Source organism: Panthera leo, assembly GCF_018350215.1.
Source record: "Panthera leo isolate Ple1 chromosome E1 unlocalized genomic scaffold, P.leo_Ple1_pat1.1 chrE1_random_Un_scaffold_49, whole genome shotgun sequence".
NCBI lineage: Eukaryota > Metazoa > Chordata > Mammalia > Carnivora > Felidae > Panthera > Panthera leo.
In genome coordinates this window covers 208,742-233,421 of record NW_024962226.1, presented here as the reverse complement: position 1 = coordinate 233,421, position 24,680 = coordinate 208,742, and the positions used below count along the sequence as shown (strand labels likewise).

The window sequence follows — 24,680 nt, the reverse complement described above, 5'->3', positions numbered from 1 at the left end:
TTAAGAATCAGCAAATACTCGAGCGCCATTTAGAGAGGAGACGAACTCAAACTTGGACCCACGATTGGCAACAACAAAAGGACAAAAAGATGTGTTTTGAAAAAGTAGCTATTTCCTCAGAACATTCCACAGTGTGAATAAGTATATTTAGAGTTATTCCATTGGTCCCTAAGGGCCGATTGCCCAGGCCTCAAGAAAAGCCAAGGCCGGAAGATACTCGGCTAAACTGTGTGCAGCTCTAGTGCGACTCCTGGCATTCACATACCCCACCCTGTCCTGCTTCGGGGGCAGAGGGAGCGCGAGTCTTCCTCCTTCTACGTCTTCAGTGGGCTTGAGTTCTTGCTACCATCACATATGCCCGGGACAACACCCGTCACCAGCAGGTCCTCATCTGGACACGCCCTCTCCGCCCACCCACCAATTCTTTTGCTTGGTCCCTGCTCCCATATATCGCACCTCCCGTAACATAAGCTCTAGACAGAAAAAACTAAACACAAGACCCGCTAAGTCCACCCTGGTTCTTTGCTTAAATTTGGGCAGAGATGTGGGGTATAGGTTAAGAGATTTTCCAGCTATGAGAGAGATGCCACTGTGGGGCGTTCAAAAAAATCAACGGAATGATACTTGAGGTTTTAAAATGCAGAAGGGATAAAGAAACTTTGGTCAAATGCCTACTTTGCTTTCATTTCCTTTCATTTCCAGATTTCTAGCTTTACTGAGAGAACCATCCAGAGCTTCCAACTACATGAAGGTCAAGCGTACAGCTTGTGTACACTGAACAGCACTGTGCAGCTGGGTTTTTCCAGAAGAATTAAAAGTATTTTTAGTGGTGCTGGTGAGAGTCGGAGGAGGAGGTGATAAAGGTCACGAGAGAGGAGGAGCAGCGGGCTGGCGGAGCGCCCAAAACGGGAGAGGAGACTCGAGTGCTAGGCTAAGGCACCTCTGATCTCATTTTTCCTCGCCTGTCAAAGGAGATAAAAAAAAAAATGCCTATTCTGCCCACCTCTAAGGGAGAAGGGAGTAAGATAATTGGTAAAACACTGTTTTGGAAAATAAGCAACACCACTTATAGAAGTAGCAAAGTGTAATTTATGCTGTGCCCTAGACCATTGACAGGGACCCATATTCAAGCTATCCAGGTGCAAAAGCACATTTTGGAAGTCACCAAGTTAGTGCCAATAAAACCTAAGAACAGAAAAATACCTAAAAGCACCCGTGTTTTGGATAGAAAAGCTTAAGATTCAGAACAAGAGTTGGACAGCCCAAGGATAGAAGAGCCCTCTCATCCGTTAGAACGGTTGGGTAGCAGCTTCTGGTTAGGGCACAGAAACACAGAGGCTCCAAATAAAACTTTTTCAGAAATCAGCATCACTTGTACTCTTACACACTTATAAAAACAACAAAATAAACAAAAAGGTATCTCCACCTGTCCTATAAGACAAAGGGCACCTGAGACCTAACGCACGTAAAATCAGCTTATAAGCTGTGATGCACTATGTGAACAGGTTTTCATTTGGGGGTAGTTGACTTAATAATGTAACTGAGAATCTGACTTTTAACAAAGGAATAGTTCTTAGAAATTTAGGGATCTGAACTCTGAATGAGTAAAAATAATGCAATGACATCATTAGTTTAAAAATTTACCATTGTTAGGGTGCCTGGGTGGCCCAGTCAGTTAAGCATCCCTTTGGCTCAGGTCATGATATCACAGTTCAGCCCCGCATGGGGCTTGCTGCTGTCAGTGTAGAGCTTGCTTCGGATTCTCTGTCCCCCTCACTCACTCTCTGCCCCCTCCCAGCTCACGCACGTGAATGCTCTCTCTCTCAAAAATGAATAAACATTAAAAAAAATTATCATTGTTGATTAAAAATAAAAGTTAAACCACAAATAAAATAAAAATTTACAAATTTATCATCAGGCAATTAGGACTTACCACAACGTGTGCCATTTGTCAGACATGCACTGTCACAATGTAGCTTGACGGTCTTACAGACAACCTCAATAGTATTTTTAAATTGGCAGAGACAGCAGGCCATACGGCTAGGTAAAATCCTATAAATGGAAACACAGACAATTAAATTAGTGGTAAAGGAGTTACTCGAGTAGGTAGAAGAGGCGGGCCAAAGTCATCACAGGGCTTTGCAAAAAGGAATTCTTGAGGCACATGGCCTGGATGGTTGGGTAGGGACCAGTTGGCCAACTGCTGCTCTTGAATATTATAAATACACAGATAGAAGGACAGAGGTGCCCAACGGAAAGGTAAGGATGACATGGGGTATGGTACCCTTAGAATGAGATAGAGATTAGAACTGGGTGACACTGATCAGTAGTTTAATACACAGGTAACTCCTTCCAAGCCAAAAGTCTCACTTCGGGTTGAGAGCACACAGAAAGAGGGTAGACTTCTAAGAGTTTGAATAAATCTGAAATATGGCCCATACTGAGGATAAAAAGCAATCAACTTTGGCTCAGGTCATAATCTCGTGGTTCATGGGTTTGAGCCCCACATCAGGCTCTGTGCTGAGAGCTCGGAGCCTGGAACCTGCTTCAGATTTAACTTCCTCTCTCTCTACCCCTTCCCTGATCACTCTCTGTGTCTTAAAAATAAATAAATGTTAATTTTTTTTTTTAAAAAGCAATCAATCAAAAACTAATCCATAATCTACACAAATGCTACAATTAGCAGACAAGGACATTTAAAAAAGTTATTATAACAGTATTTCATATATGGAAAAAACCCCATGCCTCTCCTTAACTCAATGAATTGTGCAACAACTTCAAGTGGCCTAATATATGTATACTTAGAGTCCACGAAGGAGAGGAGATATAAAAAAAATTTGAAAAACTAATAGCCCCCACATTTCCAAATAAGTAAACCCTATAAACTCACAAATCCAGCAAGGTCAATGAAATCTGAGCACAACATGGATTAAACTACATGTTTAGTTTAATCCATTAAACACGGATAAAACTACACCACGGCACATGATAATCAAACTGGTCAAAGCCAGTGATAAAGAGCAAATCTTAAAAGCAGCCAAAGGAACAAAACCACACATGACACACAGAGCAACAAAGATATAACAATGACAACATATTTCTTGTTGGAAATAATGTAAGCCAGAACTCGGTGGGGCAACATCTTTCAGGCAGTGAAAAGGAGAGGGGGACCAAATAGCCATCAAGCTAGAATTCTATACCCAAATCTTTCAAAAATAAAAGCAAGATAGACTATCTGAGACATACAAGAGCTGGAAGAATTCATCATTAGCAGGCTTACACTGTAGAAATGCCAAAGGAAGTATTTTTTTAAATGTTTATTTGAGAGACAGAGAGAGAGGGCACGTGCAGTATGCGTGTGCAAGGGGGAAAGAGCACTGAGGAGACAGAGAATCCCAAGCAAAGCCCAACGCGGGACTTGAGCTCACAAACTGTGAGATTATGACCTGAGCCAAAATCAAGAGTTGGATGCTTAACTGACTGAGCCACCCAGGTGCCCCTAAAGAAAGTATTTTTAAGCAGAAGGAAAAGGATAGCAGACGGAAATGTGGATCCACACAAAGGAATGAAGAACATTAGAACTGGTAACTATATAGGTTATGATTTCACTTCACTATATGTATGTATATCATTTCACTATATGATTTCACTTATATGTAGAATCTCAGAAAAAAACAAACAAACAAGGGGTGCCTGGATGGGCTAAGTCAATGAAGCATCCTACTCTTGATTTCGGCTCAGGATCTCAGGGTCGTGAGATCGAGCCCTGTGTCAGGCTCCACGCTCAGCATGGATTAGATTAAGATTCTCTTAAGATATTCTCTCTCTCTCTCTCTCTCTCTCTCTCTCTCTCCTCTGCCCCTCTCCCCAACTTGTACACTCTGTCTCTAAAATTAAAAAAAAAAACAAACACCAAAAACCATAAGATACCTAGGAATAAACCTAATCAAAGAGGTAAAAGATCTGTATGCTGAAAACAATAGAACGCTTATGAAAATAAATTGAAGAAGACAGAAAGAAATGGAAAAACATCCCATGCTCAAGGATTGGAAGAACAAATATTGTTAAAATGTCTATACTACTCAAAGCAAACTACACATTCAATTCAATCCCTATCAAACACCAGTATTTTTCACAGAGCGAGAACAAACAATTCTAAAAGTTGTATGGAACAAGAAAAGACCCCGAATTATAATGTTGGGAAAAAACAAACAAACAAAGCTGGAGGCATCATGATTCTGGACTTCAAACTGTATTACAAAGCTGGAATCATCAAGACAGTGTGGTACTGCACAAAAACAGACACATAGATCAATAGAATAGAATAGAGAACCGAGAAATGGAGCCACAAATATATGGTCAACTAATCTTCGATAAAGCAGAATATCCAATGGAAAAAAGATAGTCTTCGCAATAAATGGTGTTGGGAAAACTGGACCGTAACGTGCAGAAGAATGAAACTAAACCACTTTTTTACACCATACACAAAAATAAATTCAAAATGGATGAAAGACCTAAATGTGAGACGGGAAACCATCAAAATCCTAGAGGAGAACACAGGCAGAAACCTCTTTGATCTCAGCTAAAGCAACTTCTTACTAGAGACACGTCTCCAGAGGCAAGGGAAACAAAAGTACAAATGAACTACTGAGGAGTGCCTGGGTGGCTTAGCGGGTTGAATGCCTGACTCTTGGTGTTGGCTCAGGTCGTGATCTCAGGGTCGTGGATTGAACCCCGCATCAGGATTCTCTCTCCACTTGAGATTCTCTCTCTCCCTCTCTCTCTGCTCCCCCCCATGTATACATGTATGTGTGTGTCCATGTTCTTAATTAATTAATTAATTAATTAATAGGGGCACCTGGGTGGCTCAGTTGGTTAAGTATCTGACTTGGCTCAGATCATGATCTTACAGTTCGTGAGTCTGAGCCCCGTGTCAGGCTCTGTGCTGACAGCTTGGAGCCTGGAGCCTGTTTCAGATGCTGTGTCTCCCTCTCTCTCTCTGCCCCTCCCCTGCTTGCACTCTGTCTCTCTCTCTCAAAAATAAACGTAAACAAACAAACAAACAAACATTTTTTTAAATGAATTATTGGGACCTCATCAAGATAAAAACCTTCTGGGGCACCTGGGTGTCTCAGTCGGTTAAGCTTCTGACTTCAGCTCAGGTCATAATCTCACGGTTTGTGAGTTCGAGTTCCGCATCGACTCTCTGTTGACAGTGCGGAGCCTGCTCAGATCCTCTGTCTCCCTCACTCTCTGCCCCTACCCCACTCTTGTGCTCTCTCTCTCAAAAACAAACATCCATTAAAAAAAGATAAAAAGCTGTACAGCAAAGGAAACAATCAACAAAATTAAAAGGCAACTGATGAAATGGGAGAACATATTTGCAAATGACATAATCTGATAAAGGGCTAGTATCCAAAATATATAAAGGACTCAACACCCAAAAAATCAAATACATAATCCAGTTAAGAAAAGGGCAGAAGACATGAATAGACAGTTTTTCAAAGAAGACATCCGGAAGGCTAACAGACACATGAAAAGATGCTCAATATCACTCATCATCAAGGAAATACAAATCAAAATCACAATGAGATACCACCTCACATGTGTCAGAATGGCTAAAATTAATAACTCAGGAAACAACAGATGTGGAGAAAGGGGAACCCTTCTGCACTGCTGGTGGGAATGCAAACTGCTGTAGCCACTCTGGAAAACAGTATGGAGGTTTTTAAAAAGTTAAGAATAGAACTACCCTACAACCCAGCAATTGTACTACTAGGCATTTAACCAAAGGGTACAAAAATGCTGATTTGAAGGGGCATGTGCACCCAATGTTTATAGCAGCACTATCAACAATAGCCAAAGTATGGAAAGAGCCCAAATGTCCATTGATGGATGAATGGATGAAAGATGCGGTATATATATACAATGGAGTATTACTTGGCAATCAAAAAGAATGAAATCTTGCCGTTTGCAACTACATGGATGGAACTGGAGGGTATTACGCTAAGTGAAATTAGTCAGTGAAAGACAAAAATCCTATCACTTCACTCATATGAGGACTTTAAGAGACAAAACAGATGAACATAGGGAAGGGAAACAAAAATAATATAAGAACAGGGAGGGGGACAAAACAGAAGAGACTCATAAATATGGAAAACAAACTGAGGGTTACTGGAGGGGTTGTGGGAGGGGGGATGGGCTAAATGGGTAAGGGGCACTAAGGACTCTACTCCTGAAATCATTGTTGCACTATATGCTAACTAATTTGGATGCAAATTTTAAAAAATAAAAAATAAAACAAGGTAAAAAATAAACAAAAAATAAACAAAAAACCAAATGAATGAATAAACAACAACAAAAAAGAGAAAACACTTGTAAATATGGAGAACAAACTGGGGATATGGACAAAATGAGTGAAAAGGGTTAAGAGGTACCAACTTGCAGTTATAAAATAAATAAGTCACCAGATGAAAAGTACAGCATAGGGAATATAGTCAATAATACTGTAATATACTTATTGTGGTGAGCATTTCATAATGTATATAATTGATCACTGTGTTGTGAGCATTTCATAATGTATATAAAAGATCACTGTGTTGTACACCTGAAACTAATTTAATATTACATGATCTATATATACTTCAATAAAAGAGATAATTGAGGGGCACCCAGGTGGCTCAGTCAGTTAAGCATCTGACTTCAGCTCAGGTCATGATCTCATAGTCTGTGATTTCAGGCCCCACATCAGGCTCTGTGTCTACAGCTCAGAGCCTGGAGCCTGCTTCAGATTCTGTGTCTCCCTCTCTCTCTGCCCCTCCCCCACTTGCACTCTGTCTCTCTCAAAAATACAAAAATAAAAAAAGATAACTGACTATTTAAACAAAAAAAATAATATGGTGTGCTAAAAGTAAAATGTATGAAAACAATAGCACAAAGGTCAGGAGGGGAACAATGGAAGTACACTATTTATTGTAAGGTTCTTATACTATTCATGAAATCATATAATATCATTTGAAGATAGACTGTGATAAGTTAAACATGAACACTACAAACCATTAAACAGCTACTAAAATAACAAAACCTGAGTTGTAACTATTTATCCCCCCACCAAAAAATAATAAAACGTACTAAATCAACCCAAGAGCAGGAAGAAGAAGAAAAAGAAAAAGAAAAGAAACAAAGAACAGATGGGATACATAGAAAAGAGTAGACAGTAGCTTTAAATGTAAGCATATAAATAATTACATTAAATATAAATGGTATAATCACCTAATTAAAAGATAGAGTTGTCATACTGGATAAAAAAGCAAAAGCCAACTATATGCTGTCTATAAGATTCATCTTCAATACAAAGATATAAGTAGGTTAAAAATATGGAAGAAATTATGCTTTGCTAACACTAATCAAACGAAACCTTGAGTGGCTATATTTACTATAGGACAAAGTCAATTTCAAAGCAAAGATATTACCAGGGATAAATGAGGTTATTCCATTGTGATAGAAATGTCAACTATTAGAAAAGACATAACTTAAAAATTTATGTATCTGATAATAGAACTTCCAAATATATTAAGGAGAATAGGAAAGAGAGACACATAAGCACTCAATTATAGTTGGAGATTTCAATATCCCTCTCTCAATAATTGACAGAAAAAATATATAGAAAATGAGTAATGATACATCAGACTTGAAAAATACTACCAACCTACTTGACCTAGTTGACATTTATAGAATACTCCACACCAAATCAGCAGACTACATATTTTCTTTCAAGTGGACACATAATATTTATCAAAATAGGCCATATTCTCATCTATCACCAGAATTCATTGGCTATAAAACAAGCCTCAATAAATTTAAAAGGATTTCAGTCATCCAACATATTGTTCTGTGACCACAATGGAATTAAATAACAAATTAACAGATCTGTAAAATCTCCAAATATTTAGAAACTAACCAACACACTCCTAAGTAACCCTATTGGTCAAATAAGTCAAAATGGATATTAGAAACTATTTTGTACCAACTGAAACTGAAAACACAACATGTCAACATGTGGGATGTTGCTCATATAGTATTCATCTTCCCCAGTGTCCACTTTTAAGAAACTAGAAAAAGAAAAGGAAATTCATCACTGAGTAAGGAGAGAAAATGGAATGATAAAGATCAAAGCAGAAATTTCTGAAAAGGAAAACAAAAATAGAGAAGTCACTGTAATGAAAAGGCACTTTTTAGAGAAGATAAGTAAAACTGATAAACTTCTGGCCAGATTTATCAAGAAAAGACAAGAGAAGACACAAATTATCAATATCAAAAATGAGAGGAATGACATCACTACAATTCTACAGATACTAAAAGGATAATAAGGGATTATTATAAAATACTTTATGTCAATAACTTCAAGATGAAATAGATTCCCTGAAAGACATGAACTACTCAAAAAAATAAAGTATGTAATTTAAGTAGCACTATTACAAAAATAAAATCTGTAGTTTAACACTTTCTCACAAAGAAAGCTTCAAGCCCACATGGCTTCACTGGTGAATTCTAGCAAACATTTAAGGAAAAAATAATGCCAATTCTGCACAAACTGTACTAGAGAATTGAAGAGAGGGGAATACTTCCCAACTCAATTTTAAGGCCAACATTCACCTTATGAAAAATAGATAAAGACATTAGAAGAAAGGATAGATAGAAGATCTCATATACTGCTGGCTGCAATGCAAAATGGTACATCCACTTTAGAAAACAGGTAAGCAGTTTCTTAAAAAGTTAAATATACACTCAGCATATGATGTAGCAATCCTGCCATTAGGTATTTTACCACCTGCCCCCCTCCCCCAATGAAAACATATGCTCACACGAAGACCTGCATGTAAGTGTTTTAAGCAACTTTATTCATAAAGGCCAAAAAGCTAGAAACAACTCAAATGCCCATTAACTGATGAATGCATAAACAAACTGGTATATCCTCACAACTGCAATACGACTCGGCAATAAAAAGGAAATGAACTACTGACATGTGCAAAAACATGGATGAGTCTCTGGGGTGCCTGGGTGGCTCAGTCAGATAAGTGACCGACTTTGGCTCAGGCCATGATCTCATGTTCCGCAGGTTCATGCCCTGTATTGGGCTCTGTGCTGACAGAGCCTGGAGCCTGCTTCGGGTTCTGTGTCTCTCTCTCTCTCTCTGCCCCTCTCCTGCTTATGCTCTCTGTTTCTCAAAAATAAATAAACGTTAAAAAAGTTAAAAAAAAAAACAAACATGGATGAATCTCAAAAGGATTATGCTGAAAGGAACCAATCACAGAAGACTGCATACTGTATGATTTCATTTATTTATTTTTTTTAATGTTCATTTATTTTTGAGAGAGAGAGAGAGAGATGGAGTGCAAATGGGGAAGGGGTAGAGAGACAGGGAGACACAGAATCCGAAGCAGGCTCCAGGCTCTGAGCTGTCAGGACAGAGTCCGATGCAGGGCTTGAACTCACAGACCGCGAGATCATGACCTGAGCTGAAGTCGGACGCTTAACTGCCTGAGCCACCCAGGTGCCCCTTGTATGATTTCATTTATAAGACACTGTAGAAAAGGCAAAACTATAGGGACAAAAATTAGGTTGGTGGTTGCCAGGGCTGGTGGTGAGAAAAGGGGATTGGCTGCAAAGGCACATAGGGGCCTTTTGGGGTGACAGAAACGTTCTACGTCTCAAATGTGGTGGTGGTTACATAACTACACGTTTGTCAAAACTCATCAAACTGTATGCTTAAAAAGAGTAAATTTTATACCTCAATAAATCTGACTTAAGAAAACAATAAAACAAATCTAAGTAAACAACTAAGTGAAAATACACATAAGAAAAATCAACTTACAGTGTTTCCAATTCAACGGTCATCATGAGGATGCTCTCAACTGTTGTAAGTGACACCTGTGTTGATCCCATGTCTCTGAAGGAGAAAGCCCAAACATGCGTGATTTGAACCCAAGGATAAAAATTCTGTACCTAAAAAGATACTTAGCAACATGTGATTACTTCAATTCTGGCTTCTTTGTCAAGTCAGCTCAAGAGTTTTCTTGCTATGGACAATAATTTCAGAAAGCTCCCAATGAAGACATTTTATGTGCATCATCAAATTAATCACCTTGGTGCTCAACAGTACAATCCTTTTTACTCTTATCCTCATTTTCATTCTCAATTGCATCCACCTCTCTTGATTAGTCTTTTTTTCTTTTAATATACACCTTACTCCACTTTCCACTTTGAGATAAATGGTATTTCTACCTACATCTACAAGTCCCATGTCTGTTATGTGTTCTTCAATACTACTCCTTCCTCTGCAGGCTATCTTGCCCATATACGTTTTTTCTTTGCTAATAATGCTTATTTCAATAACCCAGTTAAAATTTAAATTACGACTTTTTAACCAAAACGCAAAATACTTAATCTTTTGATGACAACAAAAAAGATCAGAAATCATCTCATGAGCCATGAGATTGTTGCAATACTTACAAATATTTTAATGCTGGCAACTTAAAAAGATAGGAATCTTCAACAGTTGACAGAGGGTTACGACTGATAATTCTGAAAAATGCAATGGAATTAAAATTATCTGCATTTCCAGTAATGACTACCATGAAAGTTTATGTTCATTTTGGGGGTATGGAACTGGAAGGTGAAAACTAATCATTTTCTGCCTTTGCCTATAAATCACCCTTAGATTCTGTAAAGCACTCTTCCTTTGGGAACTACCCAGCTCTCTGGACGATAAAGTGGAGAACAGAAAGAGGAAAAAAAAAATTTTTTTTTTTTTACGTGGACAGCAAAGCAAAGATATGCCAAAGAACTTTTTGGGCTGAAAATCCTAGAAGTGACTATGCTGGTAGGAAGCCCAGGCTCTGTAGGAAATACTGTTTCTAGTGTCCTCTGTAATTCTAGGTGCTTTTCCTTTATCTCTAGAAATGTAAAAAATTCCACAGTTTAAAACACCCGGTTAAAGACAAAAATAGGACCAATTCCTCAGTTTGGGGGCCAAAGACAAAGGGATTAATCTAAGAGGAAATGGTGAAAGCTATACCCCCACCATGTGTATTCTCCTATGACAGCCTTTGTTAGGTGGCATATGATCCCGTTTCCTTATCCATCTCCTGGACTGCCAGCTCCTTGAGGGCAGGGACCATACTCTATTGTCATTTTTGTCCCTGTGCCTGACAGAGTGCTTGTTATTTACTAGTTACTTAGTGAAGGCTTGTTGAATAAATAACTTTTTGTCACTGCTTGACACAAGTTTTTATTCCAAAATGCCGAGTAGATTTTCTTCTCAGTTCTTTACAGCAAAAATAAAGTGAAGGAAACAGGAAGAAAGAAAAGAAAATCTGCCTTTAGGTTGACTCTGCTCAAGAATCATCACTGTACTTTTGCAAAATTATAAGGATAATCATCACAACCAATACTATTGAGCCATAGGGCATCTGTGATCAGCATTTCACATTTAAACCTCACAATAACCTTATGTGATAGATACATCATTACCCCATTTTACAAGTGAGGAAACTGAAGTACAGAGAGGTTGTATAATTTGTCCCAGTTTGTCAAGCCAGTCAAGAAGCAGAGCTGGAATCTGAACTCAGTTCTGACTCCAAAGCCTGTATTTAACTTGTATGAAAAAAAAAGGGGGTTTAAAATAGCCGTTACCTTAAACTTAACTTTGAGAGCATTAAATATAGAAACACTTTGCTGAACTTCATCTCTCCATCTGGGAGAGCTTCTCTAAGAATTACATTTTCTATTTTTATTCCTTTCCTCTAATCATCTCCCATGATTAAGTATTTAATTAGCCTGTGATCATTGAGACTTTAGAGATTTCATTTTTTATTTTTGTATTCTATTTTTTGAGAGAGAGAGTACAAGAGTATGAGTGAAGGAGAGGCAGAGGAAGAGAGAGAGAGAGAATCCCAAGCAGGCTCCATGCCCAGTGCAGAGCCTGACATGGGGCTTGATCCCATGACCGCAAGATCATGACCTGAGCCGAAATCAAGAGTCAGGCAGTTAACTGAGCCACCCAGGTGCCCTGAGACTTTAGACATTTTAAAGCCCTGTTACAGGTGAATCAGTGAAAATGAGAAAGGAAGGACGTCTGAAAATTCATCCTTCCGTAAAAGCAACAACAACAACAAAAAACTAGCAAAAATGGTCAAAATCAACTTTCTCAGAACTTTGGAAATTTTAACCAATGGGCTTGCAGCAACCCGGAGAGCATTTATTAAAGAAAAAATTACTAATTTCTATGAGAACAGTGAGCTCTGTTGTTTTAACTTGTCCTCAACCTCTGCTCTCCATCGTGATGGTAGCCTTAAAAATTGCCCACATCCCAGGGGAACAGAATGGAGCTCAAGTTCCTTAAAGCCTCATTCCCAAGGAACAAACTGTCATTGTTTTACCTGTCTAGTGGGGTCCCTAAAAAACTTCACTTGAAAGCCTTGCCCTTGACCTCACTGAGAACTGCACAGTGCTAAAATAGCCTCTTCCCAAGGGGCATTTTTTGAAAACAATTATAGATAAATGTTTTAATCTGGCAGCTATGTGAGGCAATTGATAACAAGACAAAAAATAGCCTAAACAAAAAGCCTAAAAGGAAAAAGCTGAGAAATGAGATGTCCATAGGGACTTTGAAATGCTCCAACATCTTCCTGGGTAACTAGAAGACCACAAGACATATTCCTGGGAATGTAGAAAAAAAACCTTAGCACTAATAAATGAGTTCAGCAAGGTTACAGGACACAAGATCAATATGTAAAAATTAGCTTTATTTCTATACATCAGCAATGACTATTCCAAAAATAAAATTAGAAAAACAATTCCATGTATAACAGTACTCAAAAGAACAAAATACTTAGGAAAACATTTAACCAAAGAAGTGCAAGAATCACACTAAAAACCACAAAACGTTGTTGAAAGAAATTAAAGAAGATTGAAATAAGTGTAAAGATATGCCATGTTCACGGACCAGAAGAAAATATTGGTAAAATGGCACTATACCCCAAATTGAACTGTGGTTTCAGTATAATCCCTATCCAAACCCCAACTGACTTCTTTCCAAAAATTGGCAAGCTAATTCTAAAATCTGTATGTCAATTCAAGGGACCGAGAATAGCCAAAATGATCTTTTTAAAAAAAAAAAAAAGTTTATCTATTCATTTTGAGAGACAGCGAGCATACACACCCGTGCAGAAGAGCAAACATGAGCGAGTGTGAGTGGGGAATTCCCAAGTGTGAGCAGGGGAGGGGCAGAGGGAGAAGGAGAGGGAGCATCCCAAGCAGGCTCCATGCTGTCAGTGCAGATTGCAACACGGGGTTCCATCTCACAAACCATGAGGTCATGACCTGAGCTGAAATCAAGAGCCGGCCACTTAACCAACTGAGCTACCCGGGTGCTCCAAAACGATTTTGACACAGAACAACACAATGGGAAGACTCACACGCCCTGGTTTCAAAACCTACTTCGAAACTACAGTAATCACGGTGTGGTACTGGCAAAAGAACAGACATGTAAGTTGATGGAACAGAACTGACAGTCCAGGAACAAATCCTCACATTTATGGCCCACTGATTTTCAACAAGGGTGCCAACACCATTCAACGTGGGAAGACTAGTCTTTTCAAATGATGCTGGGACAACCGTATATCCCCATACCAAATAATGTAGTTGGATTCCTACACTTCACACCATATATAAATTTTAACTCAAAATGAGTCAAAGACCTAGAAGGAAGAGCTCAAGCTATAAAACTCTCAGGAGAGAAATCTTTATGACCTTGGATTTAGGCGACGGTTTCTTAGACATGACACAAAAAGCACAACAAACCAAAGGAAAAATAGATAAACTGGACTTTATTTAAAAATAAAAAAACAACCCAAAACTATCATATGTCTGATACAAGTCTAGTATCCAGAACATCCAGAATATATAAAGAACTCTTAAAACTCAGTGAAAAGACAAATAATCAAATGTTTAAATGGGTAAAGGATTTGAAGAGACATTTCGCCAAAGAAAATACATGAATGGCCAATAAGCACATGAAAAGATGCTCAATGTCTTAGGTCATTAGGGAAATATAAATCAAAGCTACAATGAGATAGTACTCTACACTCACTAAGATGGCTATGATCGAACAGAGAGACAATGATAAGTGGTAGCAAGATTTGGGGAAACCAGAATCTTCATACATTGGTGGGAATGTAAAATGGTGTAGTCACTGTGGAAAACAGTTCGGCAGTTCCTCAAAAGGGTTAAATATAGAGTTACTACATGACCCAGCAATTCCACTCTTAGGTATGTACCCAAGAGAATTAAAAACATATGACCACACAAAAACTTGTACATGAATACTCATAGCAGCATTATTCACAATAGCCAAAAAGTCAAAATAATCCAAATGTCCAATAACTCACGAATGGATGAACAAAATGTGACTGGAGCACCTGGGTGGCTCAGTCGGTTAAGCATCTGACTTTGGCTCAGGTCGTCATCTCACAGTTCATGAGTTCGAGCTCTACATCAGGCTCTGTGGTTTTGGATCCTCTGTCCCCCTCTCTCTCTGCCCCTTCCCCGCTTGTGTGTGCGCTCTCTTTCAAAAATAAATAAACATTAAAAAAAGGAATGAAGTACTGAAACATGCTACAACCGGATAAATCTTGAAGCCAACAAGCCATGTGAAAGAAACTAGACACACATTTCTATGAAATGTCCAGAATAGGCAAATCCATAGGGGCAGAAGGTAAATTAGTTGTTGCCAGGGGCCTGGGAGGAGGGGGGAATGGGGAGTAAAGGCTGATGGGTATGGTATTTCTTTCGAGGGGGGCAATGACAATGTTCTGGAATTAGCAGTGATTATTGTCTATCAAAGTATACCATTGGACTATATACTTTATAATGTTGCATATTCTATTATGCGGACTATATCTCAATTTGAAGAAAAAAAAAAAAGAACCATGTTGTGATAAATAGAGAACCAGTTGCCAGAAGATCAAACATGTTAGTAGGTGGAGAAAAGGGGAGCGAAGATTCAAACTCTTCCACAACGGAGGTCAGAGGGAGTTAGCGGTGCGGCTGGGAGCCATGCATTTTTGTTCTTGCCTTGGAAACTCCCCTATTCTTCCTATTCCAGCCCCTTCTTCTACGTTTTTTCAGGCCCATTAACATGTCGGGTTTGTGTAACACTAGTTAATATCCAGTCAGACGATGTTATGAAGAGAAAGAACGTGAGTGTCACATGTCTGGTTAAACACAGTTCCTCAACCTTGAGGCTCCGAATGTCCTTTGGCTTTGAAAAAATAAAAATGGCATTAATACCTACAAGCTTACTGGCGGGCTCTGTGCAAGTAACCTCTTCCACGTGTGTGTCTTCCCCTGCCCACTTCTCCCCCCCCCCCCGCCCCGCCCCCCTGGCTCCCTATTAAGAAAGACTATGAAGAATTATGCAGCCAAAACAATTTAGTAGTTTGTTATCCTTCCCCCAACTATCTCAGTGCTCTACCCCCACTGTCCCCCCCTCTTTCCTGGTAGCTCACCCATGGCCTTATACCCATCGGCTCGGTGCTTCCTCTTACCCAGGCAGCCCTCCTGCTGAGATGAATGCCCTGTGTTTATCTGTAGTGAAAACAAAATACAGGCCACTCCAAGTTATCCTATCTCCTCCTGTCTTTAGTGCCGCCTTCTCTTCATGGAGCTATTGTGCCTGAGCCAAGGGGAGAATGAGAACTGACCCGACAGGTTACATCTGCTGGACCGACAGCAATTGTCTTTCCACAGACTGCGATACGAACGAACGGTGGACGCTGCACTAGACATCATCTCCATTTCCGTTCAATTCCCTCATTTTACAGATAAAACGTGTGCTGACTCAGTCTATTGGCTTTTGGATATTCGTGGGCTTATCTTTATGGGAGTAAAACATAACAACAGTTATCCTCAAAGACTGTCTCATAATCAAAGTTGAAGAAATACTGTTCTAGATATTTTTTTGTTTTTTAAAAAACTCTATCTTATTTGAAGAGGAAAACTCAAGTATTTTTGCAAAAGCTTTCCGTTGCAGAGCAACGGGACAGACTAAAGGTAGCTCACAAAATAAGGGAACATTTCTTACGTGTTATTTTTTTTTTCTCCAAATTCTTCTACAGAGGTCCAGACAGATGGGCTACGTTTCCTTTCTATTAACTGAGGAGACAGAGAAGACTTGAGGACTGAAGCTTGTCACCACTGTCCTGAATGTACTGAAATCCTAACAGCTTTAGCTGAAAAAATGTCCAAAGCAGGCAGTGAAAATACATTTCAAATAGGACAGACTCCAAACTCTCTATGCTGGAATCCCAAGGCATGGAGGGAAAACTGGCTCCTTGGAGGAAAGCAGTTGAAGAAATAAGTAGAGTGATCTAGACCCTATTCCAGTATGTTTGAAGTACTTGGGGATAGAATAACCCCTTTCCTTTATTCATCTACATAGGTTCATGAGCCATGAGAACATGACTCCCCATGCGAAGCTCCTCAATACAAGACATCTAACGGCATCACGTAGATCCTCTCTCAGGGGTTGGGCGGGGGGAGGGGCGAAGCCTAAAGAATCTGAAATGGTGAGCCCATGTTTTAATTCAAGTTCTGAGAACAGCCTTGAAGAGGAGTTTCTGGCAGTGAGGAACAGCCCAAGAAGCAAGGGCCCCGGAATCAGGCAGACCTAGGTCTGAATTCTGGCTGTCACTTCCTGGTGAAGGGACTTAAGTAACGAACGTCTCCGAGTCTTTTTAGCAGCATTTACCTCATAAGGCAATTTGAGGATTAAAGGAAAGAGCATGTGCAAAGCACCTAGCATAAGGCTGGGCACAGAGTGGGTGCCTAGCAGTGACGATGTGATATTTGCACCAGGCGGTGAGCAGGAAGCCTGGGGATGCCCATAGGTGGCATGGCCAGGAGCTCCCGAAGCATAGGGAAAAGGAGCTCCCTGCTCGAAAGGTCCTATTCCAGTGAGAAGCTGACTCCAAGGGACGACGCCCAAAAGGCCGGTTGTCATTCAGGTCCTACCTAGTGCCAGGGAATGCGGAATTGTATTACTCGCGAAGCTTCTTAAGTGGTTCTGTCACTTATTGACAGTGTGAACCTAGGCAAGTCTCCCGATGTCTCTGAGTTTCAACTTCCTCATCCCCGAAATGAGGATGATACTACCTGTATCACAAGAGTTGCTGGAAAAACGAAAATGAAGTGCCGTGTGAGGGGCCACATCCGGAGCATTTCCCACGTGCCAAGCTCTATTCTAAGAGTTTAAGACACACTGTCTTACTTGCAGCACAAGCGAAAGGTCTCAGCGTAGTGCCGGAGCGCAGTAAATACCTAACAGAGGTAGGTATTAAAGAAATGATATGGGGCAGAGGAGCAACTACCATGCTTCCCAGAGAAAGAAGATGCCTTGGCATATACGTGGGAAGAATCAGATGCAGCTGGGAGAAGAAAAGTAACAGTTGGGTATGACTATCGCAAAGCTTCTGAACTACCACACACGGAAAATAATAAAAGTTACCCTAAATCACCCCAAAAGGACAGCCCTGAGTTGTCATCTTCATCCTTAACGTTGATGCCTTTCTGAATCTGAGAAGAAGCTGTCAGGATTTCCAGTACATACCAAAAAGCGATGACAATATCCTGAAGTGTGTCAACTTGTGTGGGCACGCAGCCGTCTAAAAGGAAGCAGATGGCGGTTGACTGGGGGAGCGTTAGGGCGTCTCTGTGACTGCGGCTCGACTTTGCCTTCAGAGGGTGGCCACACCTACCTCAACGATATTCTCAACAATAATTCAAAAGGGGTAAGGCTTAGATTTTCCTTATTCTCCCTTAGAGCTTATGTTCTTGGCACAATACTGATGCGCCACAGACGAGCCAGCATGTGAATGTGCTCTATCCCGATAAGGTACAGCCTTTCTACATCGTAGAGTCCTTCGGCTTCTAAACTCATGGAGCTCGTACTGTTAGAAGCAATGAAGTGAATTTTTTAAAATAAGCCATCGGTCTGCACCTGTGTAGGTGAATGAAGGAGAAGCACTTTAAAGTCAGGAAAAAAAAAGTATACTTAACATTTAGGATTATCAACCACTGTTGGTTTTCCATAATATATTTCATTCCTGATTTCATCTGAAAGAAATAGGATTATTACTACCATTCAAAAAGTGGTACCTTATTAATAAACTCTTGGCATGGCTTTGAGGTGGATTTCAGATTCAAAATAGACTTTACCACACCGCTAACGTGTTCACTCAGTGTTTATCAATAACTTAAGAGGCTTCATTCAAAAAACTTACTGAGATAGAATTACCTGAAACCCAGGGGTGAATCGAGGCCTTGTAGGGTCTGGACCTCATCTACTTTGGGAAATCCTGCCTCATCAAAACATGCAAAATTATGCGTACAGGAACTGCGAGGGTCCCTCCCAAGACTTCGGAAGGGGCCTATGTAAGTGAGAAGACCTGAAGTTTAAGCTTCAGTCAGTTCAAGATAAATCCACCTCAGCTGGGGCCCAAAAGGTTTACAAACTTATTTAATGCTGGAGAAAATATTGTTTCAACTTATAAACACCCCAGTAATTAAGTCACATAGGTAATAACGTGACTGAATTCACGGGATGGCATCTCCCTTGCGCATGCTCTCTTTCTCTCAGAATAAATAAACGTTAAAAAGAAAAAAGAAAAGAAAAGTTTGGCCCCAAACAAGGAGCCCAACCTCCAATACACACTTACTGTACTGTGATAATTTTTTGGAAGTTAACTGTGAATTCGTTTTAGTAGTACAGCTCTATTCAAACCACATTGAAAGGGCGGGCCTACGCCGGCTGACTCCATCTTGTTCTGTGTCCTTCACCTTGACCACACCTCCTCCCCTTGAGTAACCCCCCCCCCCCACCTGCCTAACAGCACTCTTCCCCAGGACCCTTCCCCAGCCAATCAGCTGAGGCCACAGCCATTACCTCACCAACTGCCCCTAGGCCCCCATAAAACCTTTGTCCTTTTGAAACTGGCTCTCTCTCCCCGGTATCTCACCTCTGCATCAGTGCAGGTAGGGGATTGAGCTCGAGCTAGCTCGAATAAAGGCTCTTTTGCTTTTACATCGGACTCGGCTCCCTGGCGGTATTTGGGGATCACGAATTCTGGGCATAACACACATGACATGAGTATTAATTTATTCTCAATACCAGCTAGCTCTGGTTCTTTAATTACCTTTTTCTGTCATGTAAGATCGATGAGGGAGCATGAGGCAAGTTGAGGGCAAAATACAAGTTAGCACATGCCCCCGCCCCAGGTGGGATATGTGTGATTCTGGCTGCTCGAGGACAAAGGAAAGGAAAGAAAACAAATGGTTAACTGATAAGAGATCTCAGTCGGGCAAGATAGGAGTTTCCATCAGTTTACAAATATCTTAGTAAATTACAAGAAAAAGGCAATCTTATCAATAGCCTAATCGCCAGAAACCTACAGAATCAGCTTCCTGGAGCCCCAACATCACCCCTCCATAGTGATATGGGGAACAAAGGCAAGAAGGAAATCTCAGGTAAAATTAAATTTCCTTATAACCTGCAGCCTATTGACAGATACTTGAGGCAGGCAAATAAAATATTTCTCCAGGAACTCCCTACTGTCTTAATGCTTTGCTAGACGGAAAAACAACCTTAGCTTGACAATAGCAAGGCCTCTGGTATCTTAGGAGTCCTCTTTCACATATCACAGTCCCTCTGGAGACTTCCCTTTTGACTTGACCTCCCAATTCCATAGCATATAACCTGTCACTCTTCACAACCCCAGTGCAGTTCTTTCTGCCCACGGTCCTGTCCCTGTGCTTTCATAAAATCGCCTTTTTGCACCAAAGACATGTTCAAGAATTCTTTCTTGGCCGTCGGCTCCCGACTCCCCACCATCTCCCCAAAACTTCATCAAGATGAACGTGAAAACTCAACACAAGCAAGTTGTTGCCTTGTCCACGACAAATCTTTTCTATTCCACAACCATCCCCTACTTTGTCACCCCCTAGCTCGTTACCCTGCTGCACTGATGCCAGCATGGCTCACATACGTTTTCCCATCAACGGCCATCTTTTTCTCCTTCCAGTATGAAAGATTCTTGGGGACAGTCCCTGTGTATTCTTTGTACCCCCAGTACTTAGTACACTGTCGACACAGAGTGCGCGTGGCACTGAGTGTTTTTCAATGAATTCATTCATTGTTATCAACGGATTCCACGCTATTTTGTCCTGTATTGCCTACATAACTATGAAATTCAGATTCTTAGAAGAGACTCTCGGTGTTATAAGATGCTTAGTAGAGGTGGTGAGTTTTAAGACATTATATTGACACCACTAAAACCTCTTGGTGGAGAAACTCAATGAGCCCGTTCTCTGGCATGCCGGCAAAACAAAAAACTGACCCTCAGTATTCTTTCCCCAAGTTAGGCATCAGCAAATTAATGAGAGGAGAGAGGAGGCCCCTGCTCTTGGGCACCCGCAGGAACTTACTCCAGCTCCGGACACACCGTAAACACTTTCATCTAATGGAAGATAAGTTGTGAAATCGGATTTCTGAACCACAAGACAGTAAGACAGTCTTTTCCAGCGTCTGCTTTAGAGGAGGGTCTTCAACCTTGAGTCTAAAAATCCCCCTCAGGCCACTGAACATGTCCAGTATGATTTGCTTTTTTACAGAGAAATCACAGAATTTTCCGGCTGAAAGGGAATAACACACTTCTTAATTGAAGAGTGGTCAGGAAAGAAAACACATGGAGAGCAGTGCCCTGTGGCAGGCATTCAGGAGTTCTTTCTGCTTTCCTGATGGCTCAAGAAGCACCCACACCTTTTGCTGCCTGGAGAACTCTGTGCTAAACTTAGTTCTTTGAAGTTCTCTTTTGCATAGGAAACTTGCACATGAGCAGGAATCAAAGTTAAATTCAAAAGTGGATTTCAAGGACCATGCACACCTTGGGGAAGCATCACTGTCACGAATTCCCATGATAATACTGACTTGGGTGTTACTTGCTTGGGGCTTTCATTGCCCACACAAAGCTGGGTACGAGGGAGGGCAGAGAGTGCCATTTAGGAGTTAAGACAAGTCCCTTGGCCTCTTTGTACCTTAGTTTCCTCATTTGAAAAAAAAAATGGATTTTAAGACCTACTTTCCAGAATTCATACTGGGTTTATTAACACACACCTAACCAATCACTGTATGATATTTTTACATGTAGTTTTTTTTTGTTTTTTTTTTTTACATGTATTCATTTTCTATTTCACTTACAGCTTGTGTAAAAACGGCATTCCATGCCAGGCCTGAAATGTTCCAAAGCTCAGTTCGGTGAGTAAATTGCAACGAAGATTTCTACACACACACACACACACACACACACACAAAACAAGACACAAACAAAGAGAAAAAAAAGATATTCTTTCAGAATATTTATCCTTTGGCAGTGATTCTAATTTATAGATAATGAAACATAACCACAATACTCTCTCCATACACTAAAGAAATCTCACTATGAAAGATACTTGCCTTTTTAAAAAAATATTTGCATGAAAGATTTATACTTTCATGTTTATACATGTGGTGCATTAGATACAAATCAGTAAATGCTCAATAAATACTTGTGTTAAGTAAGTATTTTTTTCTAGAGAAGTAAGTTTATTTCTCTAGAAAAACGTTTCACAACTTTAGCACTGTTGAGATTTATGGTTGGATAATCTTTGTTATGGGGGGGGGGGGTGCTGCCCTGTGAACTGTAGGGTGTGACAGCAGCCCTGGCCTCCACCCACTAGATGCCAGGAGCACATCTACAGTCTGACAATCAAAAATGTCTCCAGACACTACCAAGTGTCACCTGGATGCAAAATCACCCTGGCAGAGAACTGCTGCTCTAGAACGATTCACTCTGATCTCTATAATAACTCTCACACCAAACTTTGCCACAGACAAAAAAGATTTGCTACATAATTTTAGTAGCTTTCGACTAATAAAGTTTCATTCATTCCAAATGAATAACAAAGAGGTTTACAATTAAGTTTAATACAAATTCCAAATATAATGAAATTATATTTGTAACTTACATAAACTTCAAAAAAGGTAGTGATTCAAATGTACGTCTTTCAATAGATTGTATTTTATTGCAGGATAAATCTCTAGGAAAAGGAAAAGGAAAATATTGCCTCAATTAGCTATAAGATATCTAATTAGTAGGATGGTAGTATTGAATAAGTAGCTTTTGGCTAAACTCTGAGTATTAGGAATTGTTATTTGAACCTTCCAGAGCCCCTAACCCTGTCCTCACCTTTCTTAAGAGTCTCACCTTTGTGATCTTCATACATAAAATATACAACTATAGATCTTGATAGATCTTGGAAGTAATCTTTCCTGAGAGCAGAAGAATTGATTAAATGACTGTTTGTGGCCTCATCAATTTCTAAATTATGAGCTCAAAGTTGTGATCTCCACATATAATTTCTAATATTAAAAGGGATATTCTCACATTAGCACACCTTCCTGGTTTAGTTCTATTTCTTGACACCAAGTCAATACCAGAAGAGGTAAAAGATACCTTTTCATTTAACTTGAAAAGAAGTTACTCCTCTAATCAATACCTAACTTTGAACGAACTCAGAATTATATTATCATATTAATAGAAATTTATTTTTGGTTGTACGTTGCCTAAACGGTCTATGAATTTATCAATTGCTTCAGCTGCAAGTGGGGCCAACAAAAAAACAACATGGTCCTGGATTTTTATTTGGAAACACCCATTCTTGATTATGGTTGACCCTCTTATTTCCATGGATTTCAGCCGAGTCCCTCACTTTCCACCTACATGGGTACCACCATCTTCTGACTGGCATTTTCATCTCTGGTCTCTCCCATTCTAATCTATACTGCACACAGTCACCAGATTAATTCTCCAGGAGTGGTTCTCAAATATCAGAGTCACTTGGGAACTTACTCAAGATGCAAATTCTCAGCTCTACTCTGGACTGAGTGAATCAGGAACTGTGGAGGTGGAACCTGTGTTCTGACAAGGCCTCCCGGTGACCCTGGTGCAGTCTAAAGTTTGTCCTAGAGCACTGCTGTGATAACACGGTAGCCTGGCATATTATCCAAGGCCTTCAAAATCCTAAATCCGGCTCTAGTTTCCTACTCTACAGATACCAAAGAAATTTCTCCTGCATTTTGCCTTTCACTCACTCTATCTTGCAAGCATATTCTTCCCAAGATGTCTATCTGATGATACGTCATAGCCATTCAAGGTTCTGTTCAAACAGCATTTCTCTAGTAACTTCCCTGATCCAACTTGAAGTCTTCCCCCCTCTTCTGTGTTCCAAAAACAACTTATACTTCTCATTGCCCAAATCCATTTCTTCCCCTCCCCCTCTCCTCCTCCTCCTTCTTCTCCTTCTTTTAATTTTTTAAAGTAGACTCCACGCCCAACCTGGGGCTTGAACTCACGACCCTGAGATCAAGAGTCGCATGCTCTACTGACTCAGCCGGTCAGGTGCCCCAATTTCTTCTTAATATAGTTATTCTGGCATTCCATTTCCTCTGGGCATAAACTCCATGAAAGTATGGACTAGTCTTGCTCATCTGCGTTGTCTACTGTGTTTAAAACTGATGCATGGACAAAGAACAAACTCAAATATTTATAAAATAAATTAACAGCTGGGTAGTGAGTAGAAGGAGCAAAACGACTGAAAAGAAATGTGGTTTTATGACTTTGTGGCTCCCTCTTCTGCACTTTGTCAGTGCTTCATCATCCATTTAGTGCTTAGGCGTTATGGTTTAAGCTTCTGTTTATTTTCCCTGTGAAATCATGAGTTCCTACAAGGGTGGGAAGCCTGTCTTAACCATCTGCGTGCCTATGGTACTGGGCATAGGGCCTGTCACATTCTTTTTTAGGTTTTGATTCACATTTTTTTTGAATGAATGAATGAATGAGAACACTTCACCTGACATGAAATAATTGGCTTACAAAGTACCTCATAGTAGAAATAATGAAAGGCCCTATCCATTGCGCAGTTTGTCTCTTTTGTTTTTCTCCAAACTGTGTTTGTAATGTTTGGAGCCCAGATGGCAGAGGTAGCCAAGAAGACCAATACAAAGTGGTTGTCCCCTAAGACTTGGAAGGTTTGATAATTTGAAGGACTATTTTTAGTGTCATATGAGATTCTTTTTACTCACTACCCTTAAGCCTTCCACATTTGCAAGAAGAATCTATTTTCTAAAGCACATCATTAATAAGGATTAATGAGGGGCGCCTGGATGGCTTAGTCAATTGAGCATCTGACTTCGTTCGGTTCAGGTCATGATCTCACTGCTCATGAATTCGAGCCCCGCATCGGGCTCTGGGCCAACAGCTCAGAGACTGAAGCCCGCTTCGGATTCTGTGTCTCCCTCTCTCTCTGTGCCTACCCTGCTCATACTCTGTCTCTCTCTCTCTCAAAAATAAATAAACATTAAAAAAATTTTTAAAAAAGGATTAATGAAATACACAGCTTTGCATGGCATGGACAAAGAATAAACACTGAACCTCCATAGCAAAGAACATTAGTATCTCTGTATGTCTAATGTACAGAGATATATGCAAACATTTCTTCCTTGACAATGAGGCTGGAGAGATGTTTAT

General features: G+C 40.1%; 1 protein-coding gene and 2 long non-coding RNA genes across 4 annotated transcripts in view; 2 read left to right on the top strand and 1 right to left on the bottom strand.

Annotated features, from left to right (window-relative positions):
* Window positions 1–24,680, bottom strand: part of LOC122212751 (leucine-rich repeat-containing protein 37A2-like) — a 49,888-nt gene that overhangs the window by 10,166 nt on the left and 15,042 nt on the right. Inside the window, exons 4-8 of the mRNA XM_042926717.1 lie at window positions 22,120–22,191; window positions 21,314–21,394; window positions 10,513–10,584; window positions 9,875–9,949; window positions 1,934–2,052 (exon numbers count right to left, since the gene is read on the bottom strand). Of these exons, the coding sequence (XP_042782651.1) occupies window positions 1,934–2,052; window positions 9,875–9,949; window positions 10,513–10,584; window positions 21,314–21,394; window positions 22,120–22,191 (419 nt within the window). The remainder of the gene's footprint in view (window positions 1–1,933; window positions 2,053–9,874; window positions 9,950–10,512; window positions 10,585–21,313; window positions 21,395–22,119; window positions 22,192–24,680) is intronic.
* Window positions 111–1,365, top strand: LOC122212766. The gene is made up of 2 exons (XR_006199290.1): window positions 111–383; window positions 703–1,365. It is a non-coding gene; the product is annotated as an uncharacterized LOC122212766 (long non-coding RNA).
* LOC122212764 lies at window positions 14,882–15,907 on the top strand. 2 transcript variants are annotated; one of them, XR_006199286.1, is made up of 2 exons: window positions 14,882–15,260; window positions 15,707–15,907. It is a non-coding gene; the product is annotated as an uncharacterized LOC122212764 (long non-coding RNA). The 2 variants fall into 2 exon arrangements; XR_006199287.1 differs by lacking the exon at window positions 14,882–15,260 and adding an exon at window positions 15,292–15,380.